Raw genomic sequence first — 27,700 nt, 5'->3', positions numbered from 1 at the left:
TTGGGATAGTATGAGTGAGAGAGCGCCGTAAATGTATGTACGTATACATATAGATATGCATATGTGTGAGTGCTGCTGCTGCTGCTGCTAATTTTCTTCCGTCTCAGCCATCGTTCTCGTTCTGTCTTTTCTGCTTCTGTGTTTCATTTCATTTGTGTTTGTTTTTGTTTGTATTTTATTACGTTTGTCATTGTGTTTTCGGGGATGCTAACACAGGCGCACACAACCAGACAGCCTCAGAGACATACACAGACAGAGGTAACTATTGTATACCACTCCCACTTTTTGTTTGTATTGGTGTACAATTCAAACAGCAACGCATTCGTATACATATCGTTTCGGGTTTTGCACAATCGCAGATACACACACACACACACACACAGGCTCACATACATCGGATTGCGTACATGTATATGTAACGTAGATGGGGCTGCAGCTACTACTGCTGGCGCTGCGGACGCCGAGGCTTGGTTCGAACACTGGAAACTGGCAACGAAACGAAACACATTTGGCTCGCCTTTCATTACGAATTTGTCATTCGTAAGCAAAGGTAATGCAATAAAAGTTTTGCGCGCGCATTTCCATTTTCGACTCTCGCGACATCGTTGACGAAAATGTACCTCGGTACATAACGGAGCGCCAGCGCCGCATGGTGTGGGTGTACAAAAAAAAAAATAACATTCGATTCGTGTGTGTGTGCGCTCGCTCGCTCTCGCTCTTTCTCTCTCTGTCTATCGCGTAACAGCGGCTTTACCAATTAATGTGTCTTTGTGTGTGGGAGTTTGTGCGAGTGAGTGACGATTCCCTTTCGAATGCAATTCGTTTCGTTGATTTCTTGCAGTCTCAGTTGTCGTCGTAGTCCTCTCGTGTGCTGCTCGTGGCCTCAACGGCAGCAAATGGCCCCAAAAGCTCAGTGACGCGCCGTCGGTACGGTAACGAGTAACGGTTACGTGCTCTCCCTCGCCCAATTGGCGTTTTGCTGAGTCGGTGTTGATTTGCATTCGGATTTGTGAAAAGATGATCAAATCATTTTATTGAAAATTTATGAAAACGCATCTCGAATTCGGTTGGATTGTAAATGTAATTGAATAATGTTTATTTAAACTACTAAAAAGTATATTGCAAATATAAAAAAAGTGCGTAAAGTTGAAATTAAAAGAGAAAAAAAGATTAAATAGGACTCTGAGCGAATAAATGACATTGACTTGGAAAAACAAACAATTCTTCTACAATATATTATATTTCAAAATTAGCGCATAAAAAGATATATTTTGTGGCACGTGTTTTTTAGATAACTGTATAAATTAGGAGTATATATGTGAACAAAATTGATTTGTTAGTAAAAAATATAATTTGTAATGTTTTAAATATTATCTTTTTTTTTATTGTCTTTACTTATGTGCTTTTGAAATATGTATATATTTTAATTTTGTTATCAATTATTTCGTAAATTATTCAGATTCAAAATTGCTTTTCAATAACAAAATTATATAGTTTATTACATAAAAAACTAATTAATCGTAGCAAGAATTTCAAAATGTCCAATGCCATCGAGAATTCAAATTGAATGCGAACTTCGGCAAATGCTAATAAACACAAACACATGCGTATTTTATTTGTATCTCAAATGGTCATCAGATAACAATTATGATGGCTACACAGTTTTTATGAAGTTTTTAAAACCGTCGAAACTCAAAAAAGAAAAATAATTAAAAACGAATTAAACGTTCATTAATTATCTAACCACGCGTGCGTTGATTCTTTTTAGTGAGCTTGAGTAAGACAGGTTAACGCGCTATTTAACAAAAATAATACTGAAAGCGAGAAGCCGCTAAACGAAAAATTTGTTAGCCAATGACGAAGCATGGATACTGTCAGTGTCAATAGCCAATCCGTGACAAGTGAATTCAGTGAGCAACAACAAGCCGATGAACGGTCGATGAACAACAACAATACAACAGCAATCAACAACAATCACAGCCAACAAGGCAACCAAAGCTACGGCAACTGCAACATAAGTGCACACAAGCTTCTGGTCAGCGGCAACATGAATACGACGGCGATGCTGATGCATCACCAGCAGCAGCAGCAGGCGGCAGCAGCGGCCGCTGCCGCAGCAGCAGCAGCCCAACAACAACAGCAGCAGCAACAGCAACAGCAACAGCAGCAGCAGCAGCAACATCAGCAACAGCAACAGCAACAGAATGGCTGCCGCGACGGCAGCAACAGCTCGCGCGGAGCCGGAGACGAACGGCCAAATGGACGCAGCTCACACACGGGCAATGGACGCGGCTCCAGCTGCTCCCCGGCCAGCAGTCCCACGCGCCATGGCAGCGCTGTCAGTCCGGTGAGCTCCCTGAACCATTCGATGATGGCGCAAATGGCCCAGCAACAACAACAGCAGCAGCAACAGCAGCAGCAGCAGCAGCAGCAACATCATCAGCTCAGCCCGCCGCCGCATGTCGCCGGAGCGCTGGGCACGGGCCTGGCGCCACGCATGCCGCACGGCTTGCCGCCGCACTCGCTGGGTCTGCTCAACTCGCTGCAGATGATGCATCACGCGTCGCCCTTGGAGCTGATGGCCGCAGCGCATCATCATGTGCCGCCACGTTCGTACAACTCGCCGCCGCCCATCTCCACCTCGGATCCCAGCGCCAATGAGTGCAAGCTGGTCGAGTATCGCGGCCAGAAGGTGGCCGCCTTCATAATCAGCAATGAGACAATGCTGTGCCTGCCGCAGGCCTTTGAGCTATTCCTCAAGCATCTGGTCGGTGGCCTGCACACAGTCTACACTAAACTGAAGCGACTGGACATTGTGCCGCTCGTGTGCAATGTGGAACAGGTGCGCATATTGCGTGGTCTGGGCGCCATCCAGCCGGGCGTCAATCGCTGCAAGCTGCTCAGCTGTAAGGACTTTGATGTGCTCTACAGAGACTGCACCACTGCCAGGTACGAATACGAATGCGAATGCGAATGCGAATGCGAATACGAAATTGTTAAATTTTTGCCTATTTCCTGTTCGAGTTCCGCCTTCCGTTGCGTGAGACAATCATCCAACCCCATCCCCCTACCCACACTCCATCACTTCACATAAGTGCCTGCTCCTTAGCTGGGGAATAGAGAAACGCATTGGCTGTGCAAATAGTTTGGACTCGGTGTATCGATATCGATTGACTTCTGGCCACCGACAACAGCGCGCAACTAATCAAGAAACTTTACTCTGATGACATTTAGCGGAAATACGCAATGCAAACGGTATCACGGCCCGACCCGGCCCCGCCCCGTCAAATCGTTACTCACAATGCCCAAACTGACAGCAGTTGCACCTCGTTGCACCTTTGCAGCCAATTGTTAACTAACAGCACAGCGCACATCACAGTTGCGTAAATTTGTGAACGATTCTAACAATAGTTTGCCAACAGTTTTCTCCTCTTGTACTCCTGTCCTTCTGTTGTAGCTGCAACAAATAAGTAGCAAAAAACATAAAACATTCGACGCGTGCGGTGCCTTGTCAAAGCATTTCCGTTCGATTATAAACAACAGCAACAACCAAACATTGCCTTAACCCAGATACTGGCATGTGCATGTGCCCTATGCCAGTATCTGAATATGGGGCTAATTTTTCTATTATAATACGTTTCGCTAAATATTGCACTAGTATGCACATATGCACACACACACACACTCAATAGTTCTTCATAAATCAAAACCAATTAAATTTCTATCTTTTACCTATTTAAAGTATCTTCTTCGAGGAATAACATTGACATGCACTCAAAATAGTGCTTCATGGATCAAACCTTTTAAAAAATTGAGATCTTTTACCTATTTAAATATTAGTGCTGCCATCCATCTTGAGTTTTCAGTCATGAATATGCATTTTCCTAAGTTTCGTCCAACGCCAACGAAACGGACAGAAATAAGACAACACATTTAATTGGACAGTTTTTTGGTTTCACCGTGTTCTCTGCCTGACCAAGAAACCACGGGAATCGCAATGAAAAACCATATAGTTAATTATGGAAACAGTGCTCTCTCCCCACCCGCCCCTTCATAAAGTGCACATGCGCTGAGCCCAGTTCCAAGGGCCAAGTTTCATGTCCCATGTCCCGAGTCCCGAGTTCCGAGTTCCGAGTCCCGGGCCAGAGTGCGCTCAACCAATTGAAGAACAGTTAAAAATGCGGTTAAACCTATTATTAGCCTGAAAGAGCTGCGTAAAATTGAAACAACTAAAGAATTGGGCGCTGACAGAAACCGAAACAACGAGTCCGAGGCCGAGTCCACAAACTGACCAAAAAGGGTAAAGCCAAAATGCTGCGAGTCCATAAACCGCCAAAGGCAGTTGGCAGTTGGCTGTTGGCAGTTTTATAGAGCCTGGCTTTTTGGTTCTGGGGCCGGAGCCGGGGCAGGTTGCACCCCATTGCGTTTATTTTCTGTGAGCTAGGGTAATTATAAAGTGTAGTTGTTGCTGCTTGCGCGGACCTGGGCCGGGACCGAGGGCAGAGGCGTGTGCATTTTCACACCCGCTCGCCCGCCATGTGTACATACATGAATGAAAAAAAAAAAAAAAAAACATAATTCCCAAGTTGTTTTTTTATTTTTATTATTAGGTTGCTTTCCGTTATTTGCATTCTTCTTCTTTTTGTTGTTTTTTTTTTTGTGTCGAAGCTTACACACAACGTTTAACAATTGTTTTTTATATAGTACGATACTTCACTTGTCTCTCTTGTTCTTCTCTTTTTAATTGCAGATGCCTATCGATCAAGCCGCCAGAGAGGTAAACACACAAGTATAATAAAAAACTATGGCAATCTGTTGAAATAATCGAAATCAATCGTACAAGAGATGTGCGTTCTGTGTGCACTTGAGAGTTTTTAGAGCGAAAAAAATTTGTTATTAAATTAATTGCATAATGCGGAAATGGGCCGAGCCCCGAGTCCGCGTCCGCGTCCGCGTCCGCCAGGCGGAAGTGTTAGGACCTTCAAATGAAACAAATAGAGCGTGTCAATATGCTTTTTTTTTAAATATATTTTTTTACTAAGGATAACGCGAACAGATGTCGTTGCAGTTGAGACAGAGTATGGCCGCAGTCGGTGGTTTATGAAACAATATGAAAAAAAAAAATGAAAGTTTTGGAATATGTCTTTATTTTTCACTCTAAAATACTCTTGAGCTCATCCGTTTTGTGTTATTTTGCAATACTTTTTATTATATTTGTTTGCCTTTTTGTCGAGGCTTTATTGTAAGACATTTTTCTTTAATTTTTTTGTGCCCTGCTCAGAAACACAATAGTCCAAGACTATTGGCACCGCAAATTTATTCACTCCCTCAGTCAGCCAGGCATTCCGTCAGTCCATCAGTCAGTCAGTTTGTCAGTCAGTCAGTTTGTCAGTTTGTCAGTTGCTTCAATCGATTGATTTGCCAATGCGCTGGATACTGCTCCGGCAAATTGATATTGAATTTGATCTCATGTGACGGTTAGCTGTCTCTTTGACCAAAACGCCGTTTAGAGTCGCCGCGCGGCATCCACAAAGTGACTTTTGAGGCGGGGCCACATTTGCTTGGGGATCAATGCAACGTGCTTTAGTCGACTTGATGGGCACACCTTTTGACTAAATTAGATTTGCTTGACATAGACAATATTACATCCATGTTAGTTTACATCCATGGACTGGCAGAATATTGATTTTCATTTCGAGACAAAACACACAAATTGCTTTTATTTTCTCTTTCAATTTACTTTGCTGAGCAAAGGACTAACGTTTGTTAAAAAGTGTTATTTAACTAATTGTGACAGCTAATTAACGTAATATATGAATTAATATGAAAATCTCTTAAATTTGCCAGTCTATAATTTATTGTGAAAACCAATTCAGACAAAAACCTTTCAAATTGAGAAGAAATTCACAAGCTAGAAAAGAAACCAAAATGTAGAGCCCAACTTGGAGATACTCTAAGCCCAATAAAGCATACTCTGCTTAAAGCTTCAAATTACTGAAATTCGTTCTTAAATGACTTTTCATATTTTAGTCTGTTATTAAATTTATAGTATTTCCGAGATAAACTAATATGTTATGCCGTTAGTTCAGATATTTGTTAATTTTGAGAAAATGAAAGATGCTATCAAACATTTGTTCAAACTTGTTCTGCCGGGTAACAGCTACAGATATTTGCATTTGTTTAAAATACTCCACTTGCCCACGGGTACAGGGTATACACATAATAAGTTTATGAATTAAATCTTAATATAGAAATTTTCCCGTTTCGCTGTCTGTGAGATGTAAGCTTCAGTCTACTGTTGTTGATGATTGCGATTTGCATTTCTCAAATGCTTACTTAATTGAGTGTAACAAAAAAACAAAAGCAACATTGTTGTTAGTATAAATGAAGCAACAATAGATCAATTTATTTTTATAATAAATAATTACAGCGCCACCAAAAACACAGACAAAAAAAAAAAAAAAACAGAGAAAAAATAATAATAAAAAAAAGAAGGAAAATGCGGCTAATATTCTCTTAGCATCGCGAGCACTTGCAAGCGAGGCGACTCAACTGACAGGCTACATTACCTGGTTGAGTACGGCGGAGGAGGAGGCTCGGTGAATGTCTGACTAGCAGCGGGCTGAGCAGTTTGTAAGAAACACGACACCCGACGACGTAGCATGCTTGTAATTCAGTATGCGAACTAAATGAGTTATTAGCACGCCAATTGAAAATTGAAGTCAACAGAAATCATCAACGGCAACAAGAAAAGCGACTAGCCTCGAGCTACGCGTACTCGCTGGACTGTGAGAGAAACAAAATTGTAAAAAATTATGGGCAAGCCTAGAAATAGTCAGCCGAAATCCTTAATTACAGCTCCCTGTCTGTATTTAGTTTCCACAAAAAGGGCTACAAAACCTGGGTGGCCCCAGTTCGACTCTCAATGAACAATTGTTGACGTATTGCCCGGGAAAATTGTAAGCTTTTGTTAACTGAAACTGAAACTGTAGATACAGTTGTATCTGTCTGTAGCTGCATTTCCATGCAAATGATATTTATGAATGTTGCCAATTGGCAAAAAGAGCGCACAACTAGTGCATTTTGTTTTTTTACTCGGCACTTTGTATTCTCCACTGGCCACAATTCGCTGAGCTCGAGCCCACAATTAGTGTTGTGTATCTGTCCCCTTTTCCGTATGCATTCTTGGAGGCACATGTGAATGGCATGTCATTTGTGCATTTGCATGTCGATTTACAGCGAATTCCCAGTTGGACAGGCATTGAAACTGAGCTTGATTGTTGCGTAAGGAACTCCATGGAAATTCTAATGTTAAACGTGAACTGTCTTTGGGTTATCGTTGTTGCAGAAATTCTAGTCGACTTCAAAAGGCCACGGCTTCTTCTGAGAAATCCAGTCCAGAGTCTTGGTTCAAAGACAATCGAGCTGCAAAATCCATTTCAATCGAATATTCAATTAAAGCACCCGCCCCAGCCCCAAAACCCAGCCCCAGCCCGAGCATTGCATAATTGAAATATGGAAATTTCGCTGGCGCTTAATTGTCGGCTAGCCACGTTCCATTGATTCCACAGCAATCAAACGCTCGAATGTGAGGTGGCAACGCAGCAATAAATTTAATTGATTTGCCAATTTGAAAACGACAAATGCATTTGCAACAAAAACTGTAAGATCTCTGCCCGACTCGCTGTTCTTTGCCCGTGGAAGCTCTGACAAATGTTGGCGACGCCCAGCAGTTTAGGCAATTGCAATTGCAATTGCAATCGCAAACGCAGTTGCAATTGCAGTTGCCGTTGCAGTTGCAACATGCGAATAACTTGCCAAGTCGCGCATTTAGCGCATTTTTTCGAGCCGTTCGAGTCCTGGCTCGACGGCGAGTGCCACAATTCAATGTTTAACCGATCGGCTGGCTATCCCTTGATTATTGAAATACACTCGGCGAAACACAGCTGCAAACTGGTTCGCTCTGGCAGCTAAACGCCCTCCGAGCAAATTGCTGAAGTTATAAGTAGCCACTGCGAACCTGTTTGCATCGTGTACAGCATGCTTTTGTTGTTTCCTCCCGACTAGACGTTTGTTTTCACATATATTCATATATATACATACATATATATATATGTATATCGGTTTTATTCCAAGTGAGTCGCTGCACTTAAATTGGGTTAAATCCGCAGTCAAGTGCATAATCAAAAAATGTTTTATCTTCAGCTCAAGCTGGCAGCACATAACGTTTTTCTTTCCCGATCTGTATCAGCCGACTCGAGATAGCCCTGCTCGCATCTGCAGCTAGTTGCAGTTTTCTTTCATACTCAGGGTCTCATTAGGTCTCATTATTATATCAAATGGGAACAATCGTTTTTATGTGAACCAGGACTTTGTATGACAAATATCTCTCTATATATAAACACTATACCGTGGAATTTATTTTGTAAAGAATTTAGTTGCTTTTTGACTCCACACATGAGATATGTCTGCTCTTTATACCTGTTTACAAAGTGCACACAATTATATTCATATACTGACATTACTGAGCATTCATCCAGCACGCTTTTTAAGCTAGAAACTTTCATGTATCACATATTTTATCAGCGATCCTTCTCAAAGAATCAAATCGAATCAAACTACAGCTACAAGAGTAAATAGTTCCTAGCTTGAAAGTCACTTACCAAATAGTCAAGAGTCAAAATTCTGTTCACAGTGAACAGTCTGTTGTACCCGACGGTTTTCATACTAGTTTTTCGTACCTGTTCACAAAGTGAATCGAGTATATAAGTCCGCCTGTAAGAAGACCGAGACAATTTTAGAGTAAGATAGATGGTAAGATTGGAATGCAGAATATTGTATACTCAGCTTAAGGTTAATAAGACAAATTGGAAATGAATATATCTTTATGAGATAAGAAAGAATATTGAGCCACACTTTCAAGAAAGCCATGTTCGGCTACTCGATTGAGAATTGTTGCCTATTTACAGCACAATATATGTATTGTAAAACCGTGCAATCTTATCCGCGAAGTATACAAATGACACATTTCAAGGAAAACGAAAAGCAAAAAGACAAAAAGACAAATGTATGCACTTTCAATCTCAGCAGACAGTTGCCCGAAAGAACTTTTCCAATGGCAGCCGGTATGAAGCATCCGCTTATCGTTGGCCCTGTTTCCAGGGTCCAAGCAGAGTGTTGCTTGGAGATGTTGTTTTTGTTTGCTCGAGTTGTCTCTCTCTTCTAGTTTTCATAAATTCATTAACTTGACTGACACAACCAGATGGCTCGCATGTTTTGCACGTCAGTGACAGGTACGGCATCCGTTTGGGCCAAAAAAAAAAAAAAAACACTTTCGCTGATGACGTTTAGGCTTTGGATTCATTTTTTATTAGCCACGCTTCTGCTCAATGCTTCGCATTGGTAGTTGGCTTTCTGGCTTTCTTTACATGACCCGCGTGGCCGAGTCTACGTACGGTATGTGCTTTGTTATTATGCTGCACAATTAAATCTCGAGCTGGATCTTACATTCAAATATTGATATTTATTGTTGAAATAACTGTAAATATTTGCAATCGCTGTACGAGTGCAACTCTATCAGGGAGCACCTGTGCCCACGCACAATTATAAATTGTTCAATCTGTGCCCACATTGCTACCTCAGTTTATTTGCCCTGCTGTTTGCCACAGGTAAACAGCAGGTAGGAGCGCTTTTTTCTATTTTTTTTTTTTTTTTAATTTGGGTAATTGTTTAATTGTTGTTGTCCGCTGCTGCGCCCATGTGTTTTGTAGATAGTTGAGAATCTGACTCCACGTTTGGTCTCTATTTGCATCTAGTTTCTGAGTATTTGCGGCAGACGCAGTTGTATATTTGTTTTTTTATCTGCATCACTTGTTTGTCATGACTGCCTGCTGTGCAAACTTGTTTATGGCTTTTGGTAACTAATCTTGCATACGTCAAGTATTTGCACAAGGCTTATTTAAATATTTTAGAAACAAATAATAGCATTAGCTGGTAAAAATCGCTAGGGCATAGTTTCTGATAGCATATTATTAAAATTGGGGCATTTTAGTAGCAAAAGAAACAAGTTCTAGCTCTTTGAGTATTTTATATCTTGTGTGAATTATATTAAATATTAAATATTATATTAAATATTTATGAATAATAAATCAAAATAGTTGTTAGTGCTCGTAGAAACTCTCAAGCCCCTTTGAACATAACTATGCAGCACAATACAGCCAACCATTATCCCAGTGAGTGCAATGCTATTGTTCTCCTACCCCACGTCGTTTGGTGTGTGCTACAGCTGCTTTATACTGATACCAAGCCAATTGTCATTGCTTTCAACCCAACAGTAACTCTCTGCAATTCCGCAGTTCCAGACCGGGTAGACCACCGAAACGTGGCCCAGTTGGCCTATCGCTGCCGCCCACGCATCTCACACAGCATCCGCAGCTGAAGAAGCATCGCCTGGACAACGGTGACTATGCCTATGAGAATGGCCATATTAGTGGTAAGTAAAGAAATGCATTAACTATAGCGTATCTGTATTTAGTTGCTGCTCGTGCATATGTCGTTGCTTTCCCAGCCAATTTCAGGGCGTTCGAATTATCGAATATCTGTTATGGCCGTCGGCAGCGCCATAATCACGATCCATACAAGCAGCGTACAAATCGATTGGCAATTCCCAAACGCACTTGAAATGGTAATAAAATCATTTAGATCGCAACCAACTCGCTCTGGGGATCTGTTTCACTACTCGTTTTCACTACTCGTGCAGCCAATTGAAAGTCGCAACAACAACAAAAAAAAAAAAAAAAATGAAGAAAATTTGTGATTTGTGGATGCCTTGATTATAACTTGCCGAACGGATACAGATACACAATGCACAATTGTTTCGTTTTACCTACAACTTTTCTGCACGTTTCCAACTCTCAGTTGCCAGTTCCCAGCTCCAAGTTCAGATAAATGCCCATTTGTCCAAGGCAAGCAATTTGTACAGGAAATCGCATTTAAGAGAGTTACAAAGAGACTTCGGACTTGGACTTATGATTGTTGCTGTTGCTGCTCGAATTGTGTTTTCGAGTTTCATGTTTCTGTATGAGGAGGCATTGTAATTATTTTAAGTTCTTCAAGATACTTGCCCTCTAAGGTAACGCGCACAATTAATTGATTTTTACATATTGAGCCTCTATGAATTCCTGAAGCATCTGACAAGTTCGACCACGCCCCATTTTATTAATGTGTCTGAAGCAACAGCACAATATCAGACACATATATCAAAAAGATCTTATGCTTCTTTCTTTAGAACCATGCGCCGTCGGCGCCTCTTTATGGAGAACTCGAAATAGATGTTTGCCAAGTCATTCAATCCCAACAAGCCGGCTGGGAAATACTGAGTGAATTATGGGGCGTTGATTTTTGAGTGATATTGCACTATTCCCATAGATATGACCAACGAATGCAACCGCATTTAAGCAATTTTAAGCGCTAAAACTATTCTGTGTTTCCCATCTATGCAGTTAAGTAACTCTGTACGTATTTAGTACGTGTAATATACACTGTACAAATGTATCTGCCCCTTTCTATTCTAGTCAAAAGTTGGTATTTCCAAGCAAGTTTGATGAAAGTCCACATAGTTCGTCTTTTTGCTTCAGTCCAATCTGCATCGCTATATGAAATTAATTATTATATTATATGTAAGTTCCTATTGTATTATATGTTCTTAATTGATGTCAGTCGCGTTGATATTGCCATGTCCCCCTCCTTGTTTCCATGCAAACAAGTCTACAAATATTTTATCAGCATCAGACAACTATGTACATATATCATATCGCTTTCACAGATAAGATATCCCTGCCAAACCGATAACCGATCACTAATATTGTTTAAACGGATAGTGCTTGGTCGAATTAGCTTTTTGCTGTGAATTGGTTTTGATATTGTCTTACAATAGCTAAATTAGCTTAGATCTCTTTTATATTTAAACCATTTTAGCTGGAAAATGTCCGATTTTCCACTTTGGCCCACCCCGTCTTCGTGTTTGCTCGGAAAACAAGTGAGATCGAGATTGTTTTGTAATTTCCTTTCCGATCCCTCAGCAGAATATTAATGTTTGCTTAAACAGAAGCTTTCGATTGCTGTCAAACGATAATCGATATTAGTCAAAACTCTTCCAATTGCAAAAAAAAAGTGAAGGAGTGTTTACATATATATTCGATGTTGCTTGTATGATGTTGCAGATATAAATCGTATGGAAAAGTCGCCGCTGTTGGCCAACGGCTATAATCCTCCGCCCATTAACCACATGGCCTTTATGCAAATTAATGCCCATCATCCTGGCGCGGCGGCACTCATGTCGCCTGGCATGCCTCCACACGGTCTCCATGCCCGCCCCGAGAGTCAAATGCTGAAGGCGGCTGCACAAAATGCTGGCATGTCGGCTGCCAGTATGGATGCACTGGCCCGCTCGGGCATCTGGGAGAATTGCCGTGCCGCCTATGAGGACATTGTTAAGCACTTAGAGCGCTTGCGCGAAGAGCGCACGGATGAGAGACAGCAGGCCATATGCGCCGGTGGAGTCGACCGATGCGGGAGTATTGTGAACGAGCGGGAGTTGAAGCCCAGAGATCTTAGCTCGCGCAATTGTAAGGAGAATAGATGGACAGTGGCTGGAGAGGCAAGTGCTGATAAGTTGTTTCGATTTGCGTACCCTGCAGGCTCCCCCACACGCCAAAGTCCAGTTCTCAACTTGAGCAAGTCCGGCGGGAACACGGACCATGGCGGCAGCAACTGCGACGCCGGCAGCGACCGCAGCGATTGTCTCTCGGCAGCGCCATCGCCGCGTGGGTCGCGCAGCCTAGACGAAGGCAGCCGTAGCGTTGGCGGCGGTCCCATAATTGGCGTCGAGGACGACGAGGAGGAAGAGAATCTGAGCGATGAGAACCAATCCGAAGTCGATGAACGCTGCCTGGCAAAAGACGACGAGGGTGAGTAAACTTTGCCTTTGCGATAAACAATAACGTTTACAAAGTCTGACTGGCTGACTGACTCCGATTGCTTTGTATGTCTTTTGCCAGACTTGAGTGACACGGAGCGTGATAATTTATCCACGGGTTCGGCGGCCGCTACCGCCGCCGCTGCCGCAGCTGCTGCTCATTTGCATCAACATGCTGCAGTCGCCTCACACCATCATCCGGGACAAGCGCATCATCTTGGCGTGGTCGGCCAGCATGGATCACCGACGGCCGATGTAGCCGCCGCCGCAGCATTGCAGCATCAGCGCGCCCTGAATTACTCCCAGCTAGCGGCTGCTGCTGCCGTGGCCAATGGTGCGGCAGGCGCCGCTGCCGGAGCGGCAGCAGCTAATGGGCCCTCACCCGGCGGGGGTGGGGCCTTGACGCCCAATGAGGCGTTGTTGGCTTCCAATGATGGAACTGCGGCCGCTGCACTGGCTGGCGGGCTGGCTCTGGGTCCGCTCGGTCTCGATGCTCATGCCGTTGTGCCCGCAAGCTCCACGGAAACGTTGCTGAGGAACATACAAAGTCTTCTGAAGGTGGCCGCAGACAATGCCAGGCAGCAGGAACGGCAGATCAGTTATGAGAAAGGTGAGTTGACGGATAGCGAAAATCTTTTATCATATGCAAAGTAAATCGTGTTGTATGTGACCGGAAATAATTTTCCACTCCTCTCTTTCGTTTTCCTTTCTCTTTTTCTCCTTATATGCCCTCCACAGCCGAGCTCAAGATGGACGTACTACGCGAACGCGAGGTTAAAGATTCTCTGGAACGTCAGCTTGTCGACGAGCGCAAACTACGTGGTAAGTTAAAAACTATTCTTTGAATTTATCGCTGACGTATTTCATAAGAAACTGCAAAAGTTCTCCGTGTTGTATGTACTAATCAAGTTGGAAATACGTATGTACATATATACATTCCCTAATCGATTGTATAGAACGTATAATTTGTTTATACAGTTCACACGTTAGATTCACAATTAATATTGTCGGTCTCTGGCTAGAACAATGTGCTTCTTAATTTATTGTGATTAAAAGTTGATCGATTGGTATTTTTTTTTTAAATTGTAGCTGCTGAAATATATGATTTAGCCAAATGTTCGTGTTAATCATTTTACTCGACTTAAGAATCTCTGTTGGCGCTTAATAGAAGAACTGTGATTGGGATTTGAAAATCTTCTTGTGTACACAAAAAATTAGAAATAAATATTTGCATGAAATTTGCTAAAATTAACTGAAATCACAAAATTGGCAGCAGGTCGCACGATTTTGCTTGCAAATTATGCTTAGCTTGCCTGTCTTTAAACATATTATAAAATGTGTTTTTTTAGGGAACACAATATAATATAATTTAAAATAATTTAACGTTTTTATTTGCATTACTAAGCTCTTTTATAAACATTTTGATAATTCACACAAAATGAAATGAAAATTGCGGAATGCAATTTTTAGAAAAGCAAATTGATGAAAATATACAGATTTGTCTCAGTTCGCTATTTAGAGCAGCTTTTCCGTAGTTCCCATTTCAGTTTATAACACTTTAGTTCTAAAAGCGTGTGCAAAAATAATACACAAAACGATACAATAATTTAAATTTCTTTTAAGTTGATCCCTTTCAGTAAACTCAGAAAAACGAATAATTTAATCAAATCGATCTAGAAGATACCTTGAACCCAGACAATTGGGGAGCGGAAAACCTTATCCTGTTTCTGGTACCGTACCAGATTACTAAAATATTTTAGATATTCTTATACTATACAAGAGCTTAGTTTTTGGATGATTCATTTTGCCTTTACATTTATTAGAACAAACCTGTTATGCCATATTTTGGCCATATTTTTATAACCCTGTCGCCTGCTGTATTTCTCTCAGGTTCTTTTTGTTGAAATGATTCTCAGACAAGCTGTGACCTCCACTTACCCCAAATTGTGCTGTTTTCACCCTAAATGGAAGTTTTCTAGCTTTTAGCATTTAATCTGTGAGTTGGTCACCAATCAGTCAGTCAGTCAGTTGGATATATGTACACACAAATGTAGATAACTAGTTTATGTCTATTCATAATTTTATATAAATTCTCCCCAATATTTGAGTTGGCACCAATCCCTTTTCACAATGAACCAGGCATTCTGCGAGCTGTTCCCAGTGCCTATGCCAGCTCCAATCGTGTGCGCTTAATGTAAACTGACTCAAATGACAATGACACCTGATATGTCGACTGCCCCACTCTTCCGCACTGCTCGTCTTTCTCTGTCGGCGCTCTGGTGGTCGTTCTGGTTGTCGCCGGACTCAAAATAGGCTTTAAGTCCGAGGCTGCCGTTCTGTTTCGTTCTTTGCTGTACCGGGACCTTCCAAGAGAAATCACAATTCAAATGAATTTAATATCATTTCATTATTTAGTTACACTCGAGCGATTGGCAAAAAGTAGCAACTCCGACGTAACATCGACGACGACGACGACAACAACGACGCCGCATCATTAGACGAAGATGTCTGGAAGGGGTGTGGGGGCTGGGGGCTTTCGAGTTTGGAATTCGAGTTGCTTTTGGTTACAGACAAAAAGTTTTACTTGACGCACACACAAAGATCTTTTAATTGGTTGTTATTATGTTTATGATGACTCCAAAAGACTAAAAGGGTTGTCGAAACGTGGGTGTGAGCGTCTCTAGACAAACGTTAAGGGTGAGTTGGCAATGTGTCAGCGCGGACAGCTACATTTTTGCATTACATTGATTGTAATACATATTTGAAACAAGAAACCGTTCCGCCAATTACTATGGAGTCCATTAAATATCATACTTCCATATCATGCATTCAGAGTAGGGAGTAGATATATGGGAGAGTACAAAACATATATGTATCTCAAAGTACGCCTCACCATTTGCTCGTTACGCGCTCTCCAAATAACAATGCCAAGCCAAAAACTACATTACTAACAATTGCTAAACGCCGCAATTATTATTTAGCCTCTAATATAGTTAACTAGTACGTATAACTACTAATATGACTTCTGTGTGGCCCACTTCTTGGTCGCTTTTAAGTTTTCGACGCCGACACCTGGGATAGCACTTATGAATTGGTAAACGCCAATTTAGCTACCGAAATTGTTAACTCTGAACTGTAATTGTGATCAGTTTTTCTACTAACGTGCAGCCGCTGAAAATAAGAAATAAGTAAAAAAAGAATTGTAAGGAACAGAGTGAAACAGAGTATTATGTGGTCGATTGCACCCGACTGCAAAGTTCTCACTTTCTGTTCTGTTCTCATTTGTCATTCTTTTCTGAAATCCGCATTCAGAGTGGCACATAAATCTGTTAATGAAACTGCATTTATGCATGTCGGAGCCACCAGAAATCTGTTTGGGGCCGGGCAACACACAGATTATGACCACAACTATGCAAAAGCCACACGGGCATCTAATTGCCCATAATAATAAGGCAAGCGATAAATATCGGGAGAGAACGAGTGCAACAGAGCAACACATAAAATTTTGCACATTCGGTCCTTAAGCATCAATGTGAATTCGATACACCCTTTAAATGGCTGCGCAGCCACGGTTGACTGGCTTGATCAGTGTTCATTGATGACGATCGTGCTTGAATCAGTTTATGTTTCTATGATATAACTGCCGCCAAATCAGAATCGGTAAGCACAATCGCTTCCACACCCACGCGGGCGGATATGCAATTGAGGTTCCGTCAGTTCTTGGGGCTCTAACTTCTTGTTCAATTATCTGTAAGCAGCATCAATGCAAGAATAGCTAACCCTCGATTGCTATTTAACAAGAGTGTTCTAGTTGTAAGGGATCGACTCGCAATCCCTTCAATCCCACAAAGTAATCGAAAATTAATGTTTTCATTTAGTAGACAGGGCAAGTTAGCAGATATGCGTTAATATAGAATAATTTAAACAGAATGTTGTTCTTTTTTGCAGTTGAGGAGGGACAATTAAAATGAAGCTATATTAATATGAGCAACTAGAGCAGTAATGAGTTTCTTAGCTAGTTAGTTTAATTATTGCGCCGCAACGGAGGCAATAGGACCGATAATGTGTTAGGTCCGATATAAAGCGGTCACACGGGTAAATAACCTGGCCAAGAGTTCAGTCGATTGGTAATTAGCAGATTGTGTGGGGGACGGGTGTGGGGTGAATGCGTAGACCCGTGGTGGCCATTCAAAGGGGGGTCTCTAATGAATAAAGTTGGTATAAAATTTCACTTGCATTTCCAACATTATTCAATTGATTCCAGAGGCGACAGGTAATTTCTTCTATATATCTAAATACAGAAAACAGCGCAAAAGGGGCCGTTGTTTGGTTTTTATTATTAATTTTGTATATCGAAATAAAATGTTGTTGCCCGTAAAATGTGCACTATAAAAACATGAACAAAAAAGAGCGTGAAGTCAACCAACCGTGATTTTAGTTTTAAGTAACCTTGACTTTGCGGATTCACTCAAAGCTCTTGATGCAAGGCCCACTTAGAAAATTTCAATTAAAATAAAAATAATGTTAAAAATAATTATAATAGTAATAATAATAATTTATTTGATCATAATTTTTAAAAACATAAGCATTAAATAGAGGTCATTGCACTTTGCTGGAGTCATAAAGTAAAAAAATCGTATGTGCTTGTAAAGCATACGCGATTCGAGCTTATTTTAGACTTTCGATAGCTTCTCCGATTTCCCCAAAATACATATTGTGTCAAGATAATCCATAAATATCGAACTATAGAGAGAATTGGTTTAGAATTGGATGTTCAATATATAACTGATTGTTTCTTCGATTTTTCTTGTTTAACATTTTGCAGTGCTCTACCAGAAACGGTTCAGACGCGAGCGCAAGATTCGTATCCGGTATCAACAACAGCTGGGCGAAGAGAGCAGCAAAGGCAATACAAGCTCGAATGCCAACAACGTCACCTGCAGCGAGGCAGAGCTGTGCGCAGGCAGCGCCGCCGATGGCAAATGCAGCAATACTGGCAGCGAAGGTGCTGAGGCGCTAAAAGGTAAGTGCTAAGGCAAAAGCAGAGGCGACCGACCACAAAGCATGGCTAACAATATCCCAACTTCCCCACCGCCTTTCGCTTTCGGATCTCTCGATCCCCCCCCTGCGCCCAACGCTTTGATAACCAACACAGCGCCCTCTGTTTTATTTTTAACTCCATAGATACGGACTGCGGCAGTCGTGGCGGCAGTGATAAGTCTGAGAAGTCCTTAAGCTCCTCATGTGACGTGACCAGTCAAACGGTCCAGGCGGCATCCGCCACACATTCGGATCCCCCTACCCACTTTAAACGCGAGCCGCACTCCGATCACGAAGGCTCCATGGAGCGCCAACAGTGCAACAGCGCTGTCCGCGATAATGAACCGCGCTGCTCCAGTCGTGATCGCGAGGACCAACCACCTAATGCTGCTTCTGTTACCGCCGCTGCAGAGGGCAGCTTAGCAGCAGCCGCTGTCGCTGCAGCCACAGCTGCTACTGGCAACGGCAAGGCTACTTGGAGCTATCCAGGCATCGATCTGATGGCCACTGGCGCCTTCTGGCAAAATTATTCGGGTGAGTTGCATTACAAGAATTCTGTCCTGATAAGTCCTTGCATTTTTAAGAGGGGTCATCCGTGAATGCCCGCCACCACTTCTTGCCAGCTTAAAAGCTGAGCTGGAATTTTTCCGACGAGAATCTTCTTACGAGTGTACTTAAAAAATCTTCATCCACTTTAGCAATGTCGCATAAATTGCATTTACGGACAGATAAACTTAACAGACAATGCACAAATCGATATACTTATTTCCTTAGTTAGCAAGACTTCCTTACAAAAAGGAACTGAAAGATAACAAGATGCCGATAATAAAATTTCGTAGCAGACTTATAACTCCGCAACTAATTAGTTTTGATTTTTATACCTTGAACCCATTAAAAATGTGTATAAGGGTATATTGTGTTTGTGCAAAATCCAATTGTATGTAACAGGCAGAAGGAAGCATCTTCGATCCCATAAAGTATATATATTCTTGATCAGAATCAATAGCCGAGTCGATCTAGCCATGTCCATCTGTCTGTCCGTCCGTCCGTCCGTCCGTATGTATGAATGCAAGGATACATGTTCAAACACACATTCATGCGCGTCTGCTTCGCATTTAAACAGGATGGTTATTGCGACTTTTTTCTGTAATGCTATTTAAGGTCGAGGTCGGTGCGAAAGTCGAAACTTTGATTGATTTTTTTTTTAATATCTCGGGTAAATAATGTCTGATTTTAAAATGTTATGCCTTTTTGAATGCGTACGGATCCCTACCATCAATTGGCATTCAAACAAATTAATCATCGATGGGAGGAAAAATGTTGTTGACAAAAAAACCGATTCGTTCGTAAATTCAACCGTTTTGATGATTTTTTGGAATATTTCCGTCAAATAATGTCAGATTTTGCAGTTTCATACCATTTTTGACTTGTAAGGATCAGTTCTATCGATTGGCATCACAAAAAAGGAAATCTAAAATTTTGACTCAAATCGACAAAATGGCAAGGGGTTACATCACGTTTTTTTCAAAATCGAGGTCGGTGCGAAAGTCGAAACTTTTTCGATGATTTTTGTTTGAATATCTCGGGTAATAGCCCCGCGCGGAGATATGACGTTCCAAAACGACATAACTCCCCGCGGATATGATAGGACATTCCAAATCATCACTTTTTTTTTCAAAATCGAGGTCGGTGCGATAATCGAAACTTTTTCGATGATTTTTTTTAATATCTTAGGTAAATAATGTCTGATTTTAAAATGTTATACCTTTTTGAATACGTACGGATCCCTACCATCAATTGACATTCAAACAAATTAATCATCGATGGGGTGAAAAATGTTTTTGACAAAAAACTGATTCGTTCGTAAATTCCATCTCTTTGATGATTTTTTGGAATATTTCCGTCAAATAATGTCCGATTTTGAAATTTCATACCATTTTTGACTTGTAAGGATCAGTTCTATCGATTGGCATCAAAAAAAAAAAGGAAATCTAAAATTTTGACCCAAATCGACAAAATGGCAAGGGGTTACATCACGTTTTTTTCAAAATCGAGGTCGGTGCGAAAGTCGAACTTTTTTCGATGATTTTTTTTTTAATATCTCGGGTAATAGCCCCGCGCGGAGATATGACGTTCCAAAACGACATAGCTCCGCGCGGAGATATGACGTTCCAAAACGACATAACTCCGCGCGGAGATATGACGTTCCAAAACGATAAGTTTGGTGAATCTAGCTCTTATATTTTACCAAAATTGCCCAAAAACAGGATATCGATATCGATTTTTATCGATTGCTTGGAAACGGAATAGGTTATCGGTTATCGGAAACAAACTCGATCTGCGCGGGAACTAGGACCATCTACATCTACAATTTCAAATCTCTAGCTCTTATAGGTTCTAAGATCCTTACGTTCATACATACGGACGGACGGACGGACGGACAGACAGACGGACATGGCTAGATCGACTCGGCTATTGGTGCTGATCAAGAATAAATATACTTTATGGGGTCGGAGATGCTTCCTTCTGCCTTTGGGTCAAAATTTTGGATTTCCTTTTTTTGATGCCAATTGATGGAACTGATCCTAACGATTTAAAACTGGTATAAAATTCCAAAATCGGACGTTATTTGACGGAAATATCCAAAAAAATCATCAAAGAGGTTGACTTTACGAACGAATCGGTTTTTTGTCTACAACATTTTTTTTGACAAAACGATATTTAATTTGCTTGAATGCCAATTGATGGTAGGGATCCGTACGCATTCAAAAAGGTATAACATTTTAAAATCAGACATTATTTACCTAAAATATTAAAAAAAAATCATCGAAAAAGTTTCGATTATCGCACCGACCTCGATTTTGAAAAAAAAGTGATGATTTGGAAGGTCCTATCATATCCGCTGGGAGTTATGTCGTTTTGGAACGTCATATCTCCGCGCGGAGTTATGTCGCTTTGGAACGTCATATCTCCACGCGGAGTTATGTCGTTTTTGAACGTCATATCTCCACGCGGAGTTATGTCGTTTTTGAACGTCATATCTCCGCGCGGAGTTATGTCGTTTTTGAACGTCATATCTCCGCGCGGAGCTATGTCGCTTTGGAACGTCATATCTCCACGCGGAGTTATGTCGTTTTTGAACGTCATATCTCCACGCGGAGTTATGTCGTTTTTGAACGTCATATCTCCGCGCGGAGTTATGTCGTTTTGGAACGTCATATCTCCGCGTGGAGTTATGTCGTTTTTGAACGTCATATCTCCGCGCGGAGTTATGTCGCTTTGGAACGTCATATCTCCACGCGGAGTTATGTCGTTTTTGAACGTCATATCTCCGCGCGGAGTTATGTCGTTTTGGAACGTCATATCTCCGCGCGGAGTTATGTCGCTTTGGAACGTCATATCTCCACGCGGAGTTATGTCGCTTTGGAACGTCATATCTCCACGCGGAGTTATGTCGTTTTTGAACGTCATATCTCCACGCGGAGTTATGTCGTTTTTGAACGTCATATCTCCGCGCGGAGTAATGTCGTTTTGGAACGTCATATCTCCGCGCGGAGTTATGTCGTTTTTGAACGTCATATCTCCGCGCGGAGTCATGTCGTTTTGGAACGTCATATCTCCGCGCGGAGTTATGTCGTTTTTGAACGTCATATCTCCGCGCGGAGTTATGTCGTTTTGGAACGTCATATCTCCACGCGGAGTTATGTCGTTTTTGAACGTCATATCTCCACGCGGAGTTATGTCGTTTTTGAACGTCATATCTCCACGCGGAGTTATGTCGTTTTTGAACGTCATATCTCCGCGCGGAGTTATGTCGTTTTGGAACGTCATATCTCCGCGTGGAGTTATGTCGTTTTGGAACGTCATATCTCCACGCGGAGTTATGTCGCTTTGGAACGTCATATCTCCGCGCGGAGTAATGTCGTTTTGGAACGTCATATCTCCGCGCGGAGTTATGTCGTTTTTGAACGTCATATCTCCGCGCGGAGTTATGTCGTTTTGGAACGTCATATCTCCGCGCGGAGTTATGTCGTTTTGGAACGTCATATCTCCGCGGGGAGTTATGTCGTTTTGGAACGTCATATCTCCGCGCGGAGTTATGTCGTTTTGGATCATCATATCTCCGCGCGGAGTTATGTCGTTTTGGAACGTCATATCTCCACGCGGAGTTATGTCGTTTTTGAACGTCATATCTCCACGCGGAGTTATGTCGTTTTTGAACGTCATATCTCCGCGCGGAGTAATGTCGTTTTGGAAAGTCATATCTCCGCGCGGAGTTATGTCGTTTTGGAACGTCATATCTCCGCGCGGAGTTATGTCGTTTTGGAACGTCATATCTCCGCGCGGAGTTATGTCGTTTTGGAACGTCATATCTCCGCGCGGAGTTATGTCGTTTTGGAACGTCATATCTCCGCGCGGAGTTATGTCGTTTTGGAACGTCATATCTCCGCGCGGAGTTATGTCGTTTTGGAACGTCATAGCTCCCGACTAGAACCTATTACTTATTTTTTCTTGTAATTATGCCCCAGTCGGCAATGTTCGATTAGAAAAATACTCTGAACACAGCGGCAAGTTGACAAAGAAATATTCTGGCTACGAAACGCATTTTGAGAGTTTATTTTGATTATATTCGATTTTACGAACACAAGGCTAGCTATCGATGCTTTAAAATCAATTTCATGAGCTATATTAAATTTATAGGATAAATAAAAGATTAATAAACTTAATTGATAATTTTCCATCATGCTTATTCTTTACAATTCTTTTTAAAGAATCCCTCGCACAGGAGCTGGAAATGGAGCGCAAGACACGTGCAGCGAATGCTGAGCGCGATGTGAAAAGTCCGTTGTCGGAGAGGCCGACGGCATATTACAAGAACTCGGTGCTTTTTGGGAGTGCCAACTAAGCTTCCATGCGGTCAGCTGTTGCCAAAGGTGACAAGGATATTTGATCTCAAAGTGCAATCCAGGTGGCGGCATTGAGAGGTACGCGTCTTGTGAGCGCGGCCGGACCAAAATGCAGAACTCCAACATATTAGAGCAATCTTATGTATATACAAATATATATATGTATATATATATATATATTTCAACAATTTAAACCAGCTATGAATATTGAGAATGTTCGTGCAAAAAGCGTTGCAAATGTTGGAACGGCTATTTTGTAGATACTTTTAAATAGCGAAAATAAATTACTTCCGATACCAACATATAAAGCATAGATATAACCCAGTTGAATGCTTTAGATTTATGGATAGCTACTAGCATTTTGTATATAGGCATGTAAAGGCTTTTAAAAAAGTAGTGCAGGGCTGCCTTTATTGGCTTCTACTAGTTGGCATACTTAGCATTGAGAATTAAGCCACACATTTTATCATACTTAGCTTCGTACTACAAAAGCTTAATATATAGTTTGTTATACGTACTTATGTATGTATAAATATTTTATAAAGCGCTTTCTAGTGTTTTAAATAGGTATTAAAATATTGGTATTGGCGCGAGTAAGCTGGGGTTAATTTGTTTTAATTTATTTATTAGCTTAGAAGCGCATTAAGCTATATTTAGCTATATTTTATAAAGTAAACACTTCAAGTATTTCACATGCTTACCCATTAAACCATATACAATTTAAAGTAATAATAATATATAAATAAATATAGATAATTAGACATAAATACACTCTTAATTGAAAAATGTGTTATAAACTCGACATTAAATATATATTTTAACGCTTCATATGCTATTATATATATATATATACTAAAAATATAAACAATACATTAAATTTAGTCACAATAGTCACTAAACATAATATCTAAAGGATAATACATTGAAACAATAGTGTTAACTAATTGTGCAACATTTGTCGCTCGCTGCAAAAATATACAAATTATTACAATAAATACCATTAAAATAATGCAGAAAAAATACAGAAAATCAGCAACCAGAGAAAATCAACCCTAACAAAAAGTGAAGTTTAAAAGTAATACATAATAAATTATTATTGCAAATGCATAAACGGACTATTTTGTTTTAATTGGAGGGCAATCAACTGGTGGGTAAGGAAACAAATGTTTCGACTGTCAAAGTTGGCTTTAACTTTGATGTTTTAGTAATGTGGAGCTGCACCTAAAAAGAGAAGAAGGGGCTTTTAGATGCCTGTTAGGAAATGCTTTTAAATTGGTTGCAGGATATTTAGCTGCATATGAGCTTTATTTATTAAACACATGTTCAGACAGGCAATAAAAAGTCTGAAAAGCCATGCAGAAGTTTAAATACCTTTAGAGACAGTAGATGTGGCGCTCATTGCGAAAGCGAAATATTAAAGATACTAAAATTCAATAAATACTGAAAATTTAAAAAAGTAACATTACATTCCACACGTTCCAATGGAATCTCTGCAAGTTGTTATTAAAAGCATTGAGCGTGAGGCTTCTCTCCAAATAACTCGTATCTGCTTTGGCTCACATGGGGCTTAATGTTATGGAAATAAAGCTAATAAAATCCGCATCTCACTATTTAACTGCTTCTGTCTTCTCCCTTCTAAGTCTACCCTTGTCACCTTTTTTGGCAAGGACACAAAATCATCAGCCATTCTAGCCAAATCCGTTTCTGGGATGCGCTTGTCATAACCATTTTGCAACAAATGTAATGACATTGGCAATAATAATTTACTGATTCAAGAATTACATTTTCTTAAATTTCATACACTTTATTTACCATGAACCGAGCCTTAGCAAGGATTTTTAAATAAAAATTTAATTTTTCCAAAACAGACTTTGTTCTTAGGAACAAATAAATTGAATAGCTTGAACTATGCGAACGCAAACCTGGGTTGACAGCTTTAAAAAACCAGGTTCGCGCACCGAAATTTAAGCCGAGGCCTTGGTTTAAAACGTGAACCCAGGCATATAAGTAAAAATATTATTAATTACCAGAATGGATGTTCTTTTGAAACAAATCATACAGTTGATAGTTGGATTCATGCTGGCATTCGAACCAAAGACTGTTTATTGATTGCAATGCCAAGCACATAGACGCACGGGTCTTGACTTGTAAGTCCCAAAGGCAAACAGTTGTACGGATTCATTAACAACCCAAGCAATAAGATGGATTGTGTATCATTGAGTATGCCTACAAACTGAAGCAGCAGATACATATGACAGCATCTCTACTTCATCAATTTTGCAATCGCCACGTAACCAGGATATTGCCAAATCAGTGTCATATCTGCAACCCTGTATTATCTAACATTAGTTATTTTTCAAAAATAAAAAAGTTTATAAAGGGGGCGTACTTGCTAACAACCTACCTTCTAGTTACATTCGATGCGGTATTGAAAGTAGTTAATGCACTGATCATAATGTGCCTTCTGCAGTTTAAGCACAAAGTAGAGAAAACATTTGAAATACGCTGGCAATTTTTAGTTTAGAGTTTAATTAAATGCAGCCGCATAAAAAGAGCGTGATTGATCAACCGTGGCAGAAAGATAAACCAACATTAACTGCGTGGCACGTTAACACAGACGGACAAATCGGTAAACGATCTCACGGTTAGAGGATCAGACTGAACAGTTATCGATCCAAAAATGTTTTGCTTGATGATTTATGCGTCTGGCGTGGCTTAAGGGATCAGCCAAATCGCAAGCGCAAGTTTCACTGAATGCCAGATTTGTGCAGAGAAAAAACCGAACCAAAGGAACACAACAAAAAAACAAAACTACGTATTGTAATTATACTTATTGGTAAATTATATTTAATTTACAGTTAAACGATCACGTATGCGCGCCAAATACTCCGATATACAAAATATTATCAGGCCCAAAAATACCTTTTGCTTGACCTCAATTATCGATTTAACTTTATTATTGGTTTAGATTTGGACTCTTTGATTTGGCACGGTCGTGGTCCGGACGTATCGTGTCGATCACCATGCAAAAAGTTCAAATTAAATGGAATGCTTTTGATTATCGGGATTGATGTTATGCACGGGGACAGTGTTATACTTGGGGCACATGTCGCCGCTGCCGCTGGCGCAGTCGCTGGCATTTGGGGGGCAGGTCGCTCAGTTCTCGTTAATTTCTCGTGGGCAACGTGCAACGTTTAGCTAATTGCGGGTTTCTCGTCGCTTGTCAGTCCCTCAAATATTTTGGCAATCATATTTAGGTTTTATTTCATTTCCCTTTTTAGTATAAGTTATCTCGCTTTGACTTTGCCGTCCTCTAACTGTGGTGTTGGCAAGTATTTTAATGTGAAATCGGCAAGCAATTAAGCTGAAAACGTACGCCAAGTAACAATATACTTTGAAAATTTACTCTGATAATATTAGATATATTGTAGTATCGAAACAAAAAGCTAAAATGCCCTGAAGAAACATGGCTGATTATTTATACATATATGCTTATATTTTAGAAGTATGGTACAGCTTGTGAATAGGTACTTTATTCAAGATTTCTAGACTGGATGGAAGATTAAAACTGCAGGGTAAAGAGTTAGTTATTATACATTTGATATATTAACAAAGTCTTACCAGCTTTATATCTTACTCTGTTCGCACTTATAAATAATGCCATCTTTATATCTTAAATATTTCTGGTTCAATATCTATTGCGATTTTATTGGGAAGACGCATTGATTATGTTGCGCAGCAGTTGAGATGCTGCCAAGTTGTATGCGTTGCTTGAGACCTAACCTGTGAGGACTCGTTTTTTATGCCAACTTTCTTGAACAACTCGGCCCTAACACGAGCCTGATTAAAGCCGCTTATTGCACCCACACACTAAAAGTGAAATAAATTGCAGAAAATTGAGAAATGCAGCGGCCTGTAAAAGACTTGTAAGCCCAATACAAATACGCTTAAGCCTTAAGCAATTAAAAAGGTAATCCGAAATTGGTTAGTGATTGCTTAGAGACAATTAAAAATAGAATTTTTTATAATGCATCTGCGATTGCATTTTGTATTTGAGCACCTTACGCGCTCCTATTGCAATTGGGATAATTTATATCAGCACATTCGATCGAACGATTTGCCTCGTATGAACATCTAAGCTAGTGTTGGTCCAGGAACTGTTTTTGGTTTGCACAAGAGGCGTGTAGCCTCATCATCGCTATGATATAAAGGTTGAATACCCTGCAGTGAGGACTTTACGAACTCTGACTCTGAAACTTGTCCATCATAATGATTACCATTTTTGTAATGCATAGCGATTGTTTTTATATAATAATTTTTGCACATTCCATAATGTATAATTCAAGTGTTTTATTAAGCAAAGTGAGTAAGGGTATAGGAGCTTCGTTGAATTAAAGCCTTAGAAATGTTCCTTCGTATTCTGTTTACAGTTCGCGTGTTGTGCATCAATTGCCAAACAGTGCTGCGTCGCGTTGCCAACTAATTCGATTTGTTTAAGGCATTGACTACAAAAAGGATCGAAGAACGTGAATTTTTATACTCAGTTCACGAAGTGAAAAGGGCATATTAGCATTGTGCCAAGGCTCATCTCGATGACCGTCCGTCTGCCAGCTACGGAATAGTAAATGGACTACATATTCGTTCACATTCGCCATTCCAAAGTATTCCAATTGCTTGGCCACGTACACTTCTTGAAGAAGTCAAGTAGTAGTAATCAATCTTGATTTAATTGGTAGTTACACTGTGGAGCAAGTATTGCAAAGTCGATTACACCCGA

General features: G+C 40.6%; 1 protein-coding gene and 1 long non-coding RNA gene across 14 annotated transcripts in view; one reads left to right on the top strand and one right to left on the bottom strand.

The window, feature by feature from the left end:
- The first annotated feature begins 510 nt into the window (after positions 1 to 510).
- On the top strand, positions 511 to 24,049 carry dac (dachshund family transcription factor). 12 transcript variants are annotated; one of them, XM_070209165.1, is made up of 11 exons: positions 511 to 550; positions 1,769 to 2,949; positions 4,751 to 4,777; positions 10,335 to 10,492; positions 12,222 to 12,626; positions 12,699 to 12,968; positions 13,059 to 13,586; positions 13,715 to 13,798; positions 17,802 to 17,999; positions 18,161 to 18,550; positions 22,789 to 24,049. In XM_070209165.1, exons 2-11 carry the CDS (start codon positions 1,865 to 1,867, stop codon positions 22,920 to 22,922), a joined length of 3,279 nt encoding a protein of 1,092 aa, XP_070065266.1. In that variant the 5' UTR covers positions 511 to 550; positions 1,769 to 1,864; the 3' UTR covers positions 22,923 to 24,049. The 12 variants fall into 12 exon arrangements, with proteins under 12 accessions (XP_070065266.1, XP_070065267.1, XP_070065273.1 ...); XM_070209166.1 differs by lacking the exon at positions 511 to 550 and adding an exon at positions 557 to 654; XM_070209164.1 differs by lacking the exon at positions 511 to 550 and adding an exon at positions 560 to 790.
- LOC138911246 (uncharacterized) overlaps positions 8,711 to 27,700 on the bottom strand; it is a 144,205-nt gene continuing 125,215 nt past the window's right edge. For both annotated transcript variants that reach the window (XR_011416682.1, XR_011416681.1), the window contains exon 5: positions 8,711 to 8,775. This is a non-coding gene — a long non-coding RNA (uncharacterized lncRNA). The remainder of the gene's footprint in view (positions 8,776 to 27,700) is intronic.

This window comes from Drosophila virilis, chromosome 4 (genome assembly GCF_030788295.1).
Source record: "Drosophila virilis strain 15010-1051.87 chromosome 4, Dvir_AGI_RSII-ME, whole genome shotgun sequence".
NCBI classification, from domain to species: Eukaryota; Metazoa; Arthropoda; class Insecta; order Diptera; family Drosophilidae; genus Drosophila; species Drosophila virilis.
This window is presented reverse-complemented; position numbering and strand designations above follow the sequence as displayed.

Coding starts and splice junctions, on each gene's coding strand:
- dac (XM_070209165.1), top strand. CDS start 1,865: ATGGATACTGTCAGTGTCAATAGCCAATCCGTGACAAGTGAATTCAGT. Junction 2,950..4,750: donor AGAGACTGCACCACTGCCAG/GTACGAATACGA, acceptor TTTTAATTGCAG/ATGCCTATCGATCAAGCCGC. Junction 12,969..13,058: donor CCTGGCAAAAGACGACGAGG/GTGAGTAAACTT, acceptor GTCTTTTGCCAG/ACTTGAGTGACACGGAGCGT.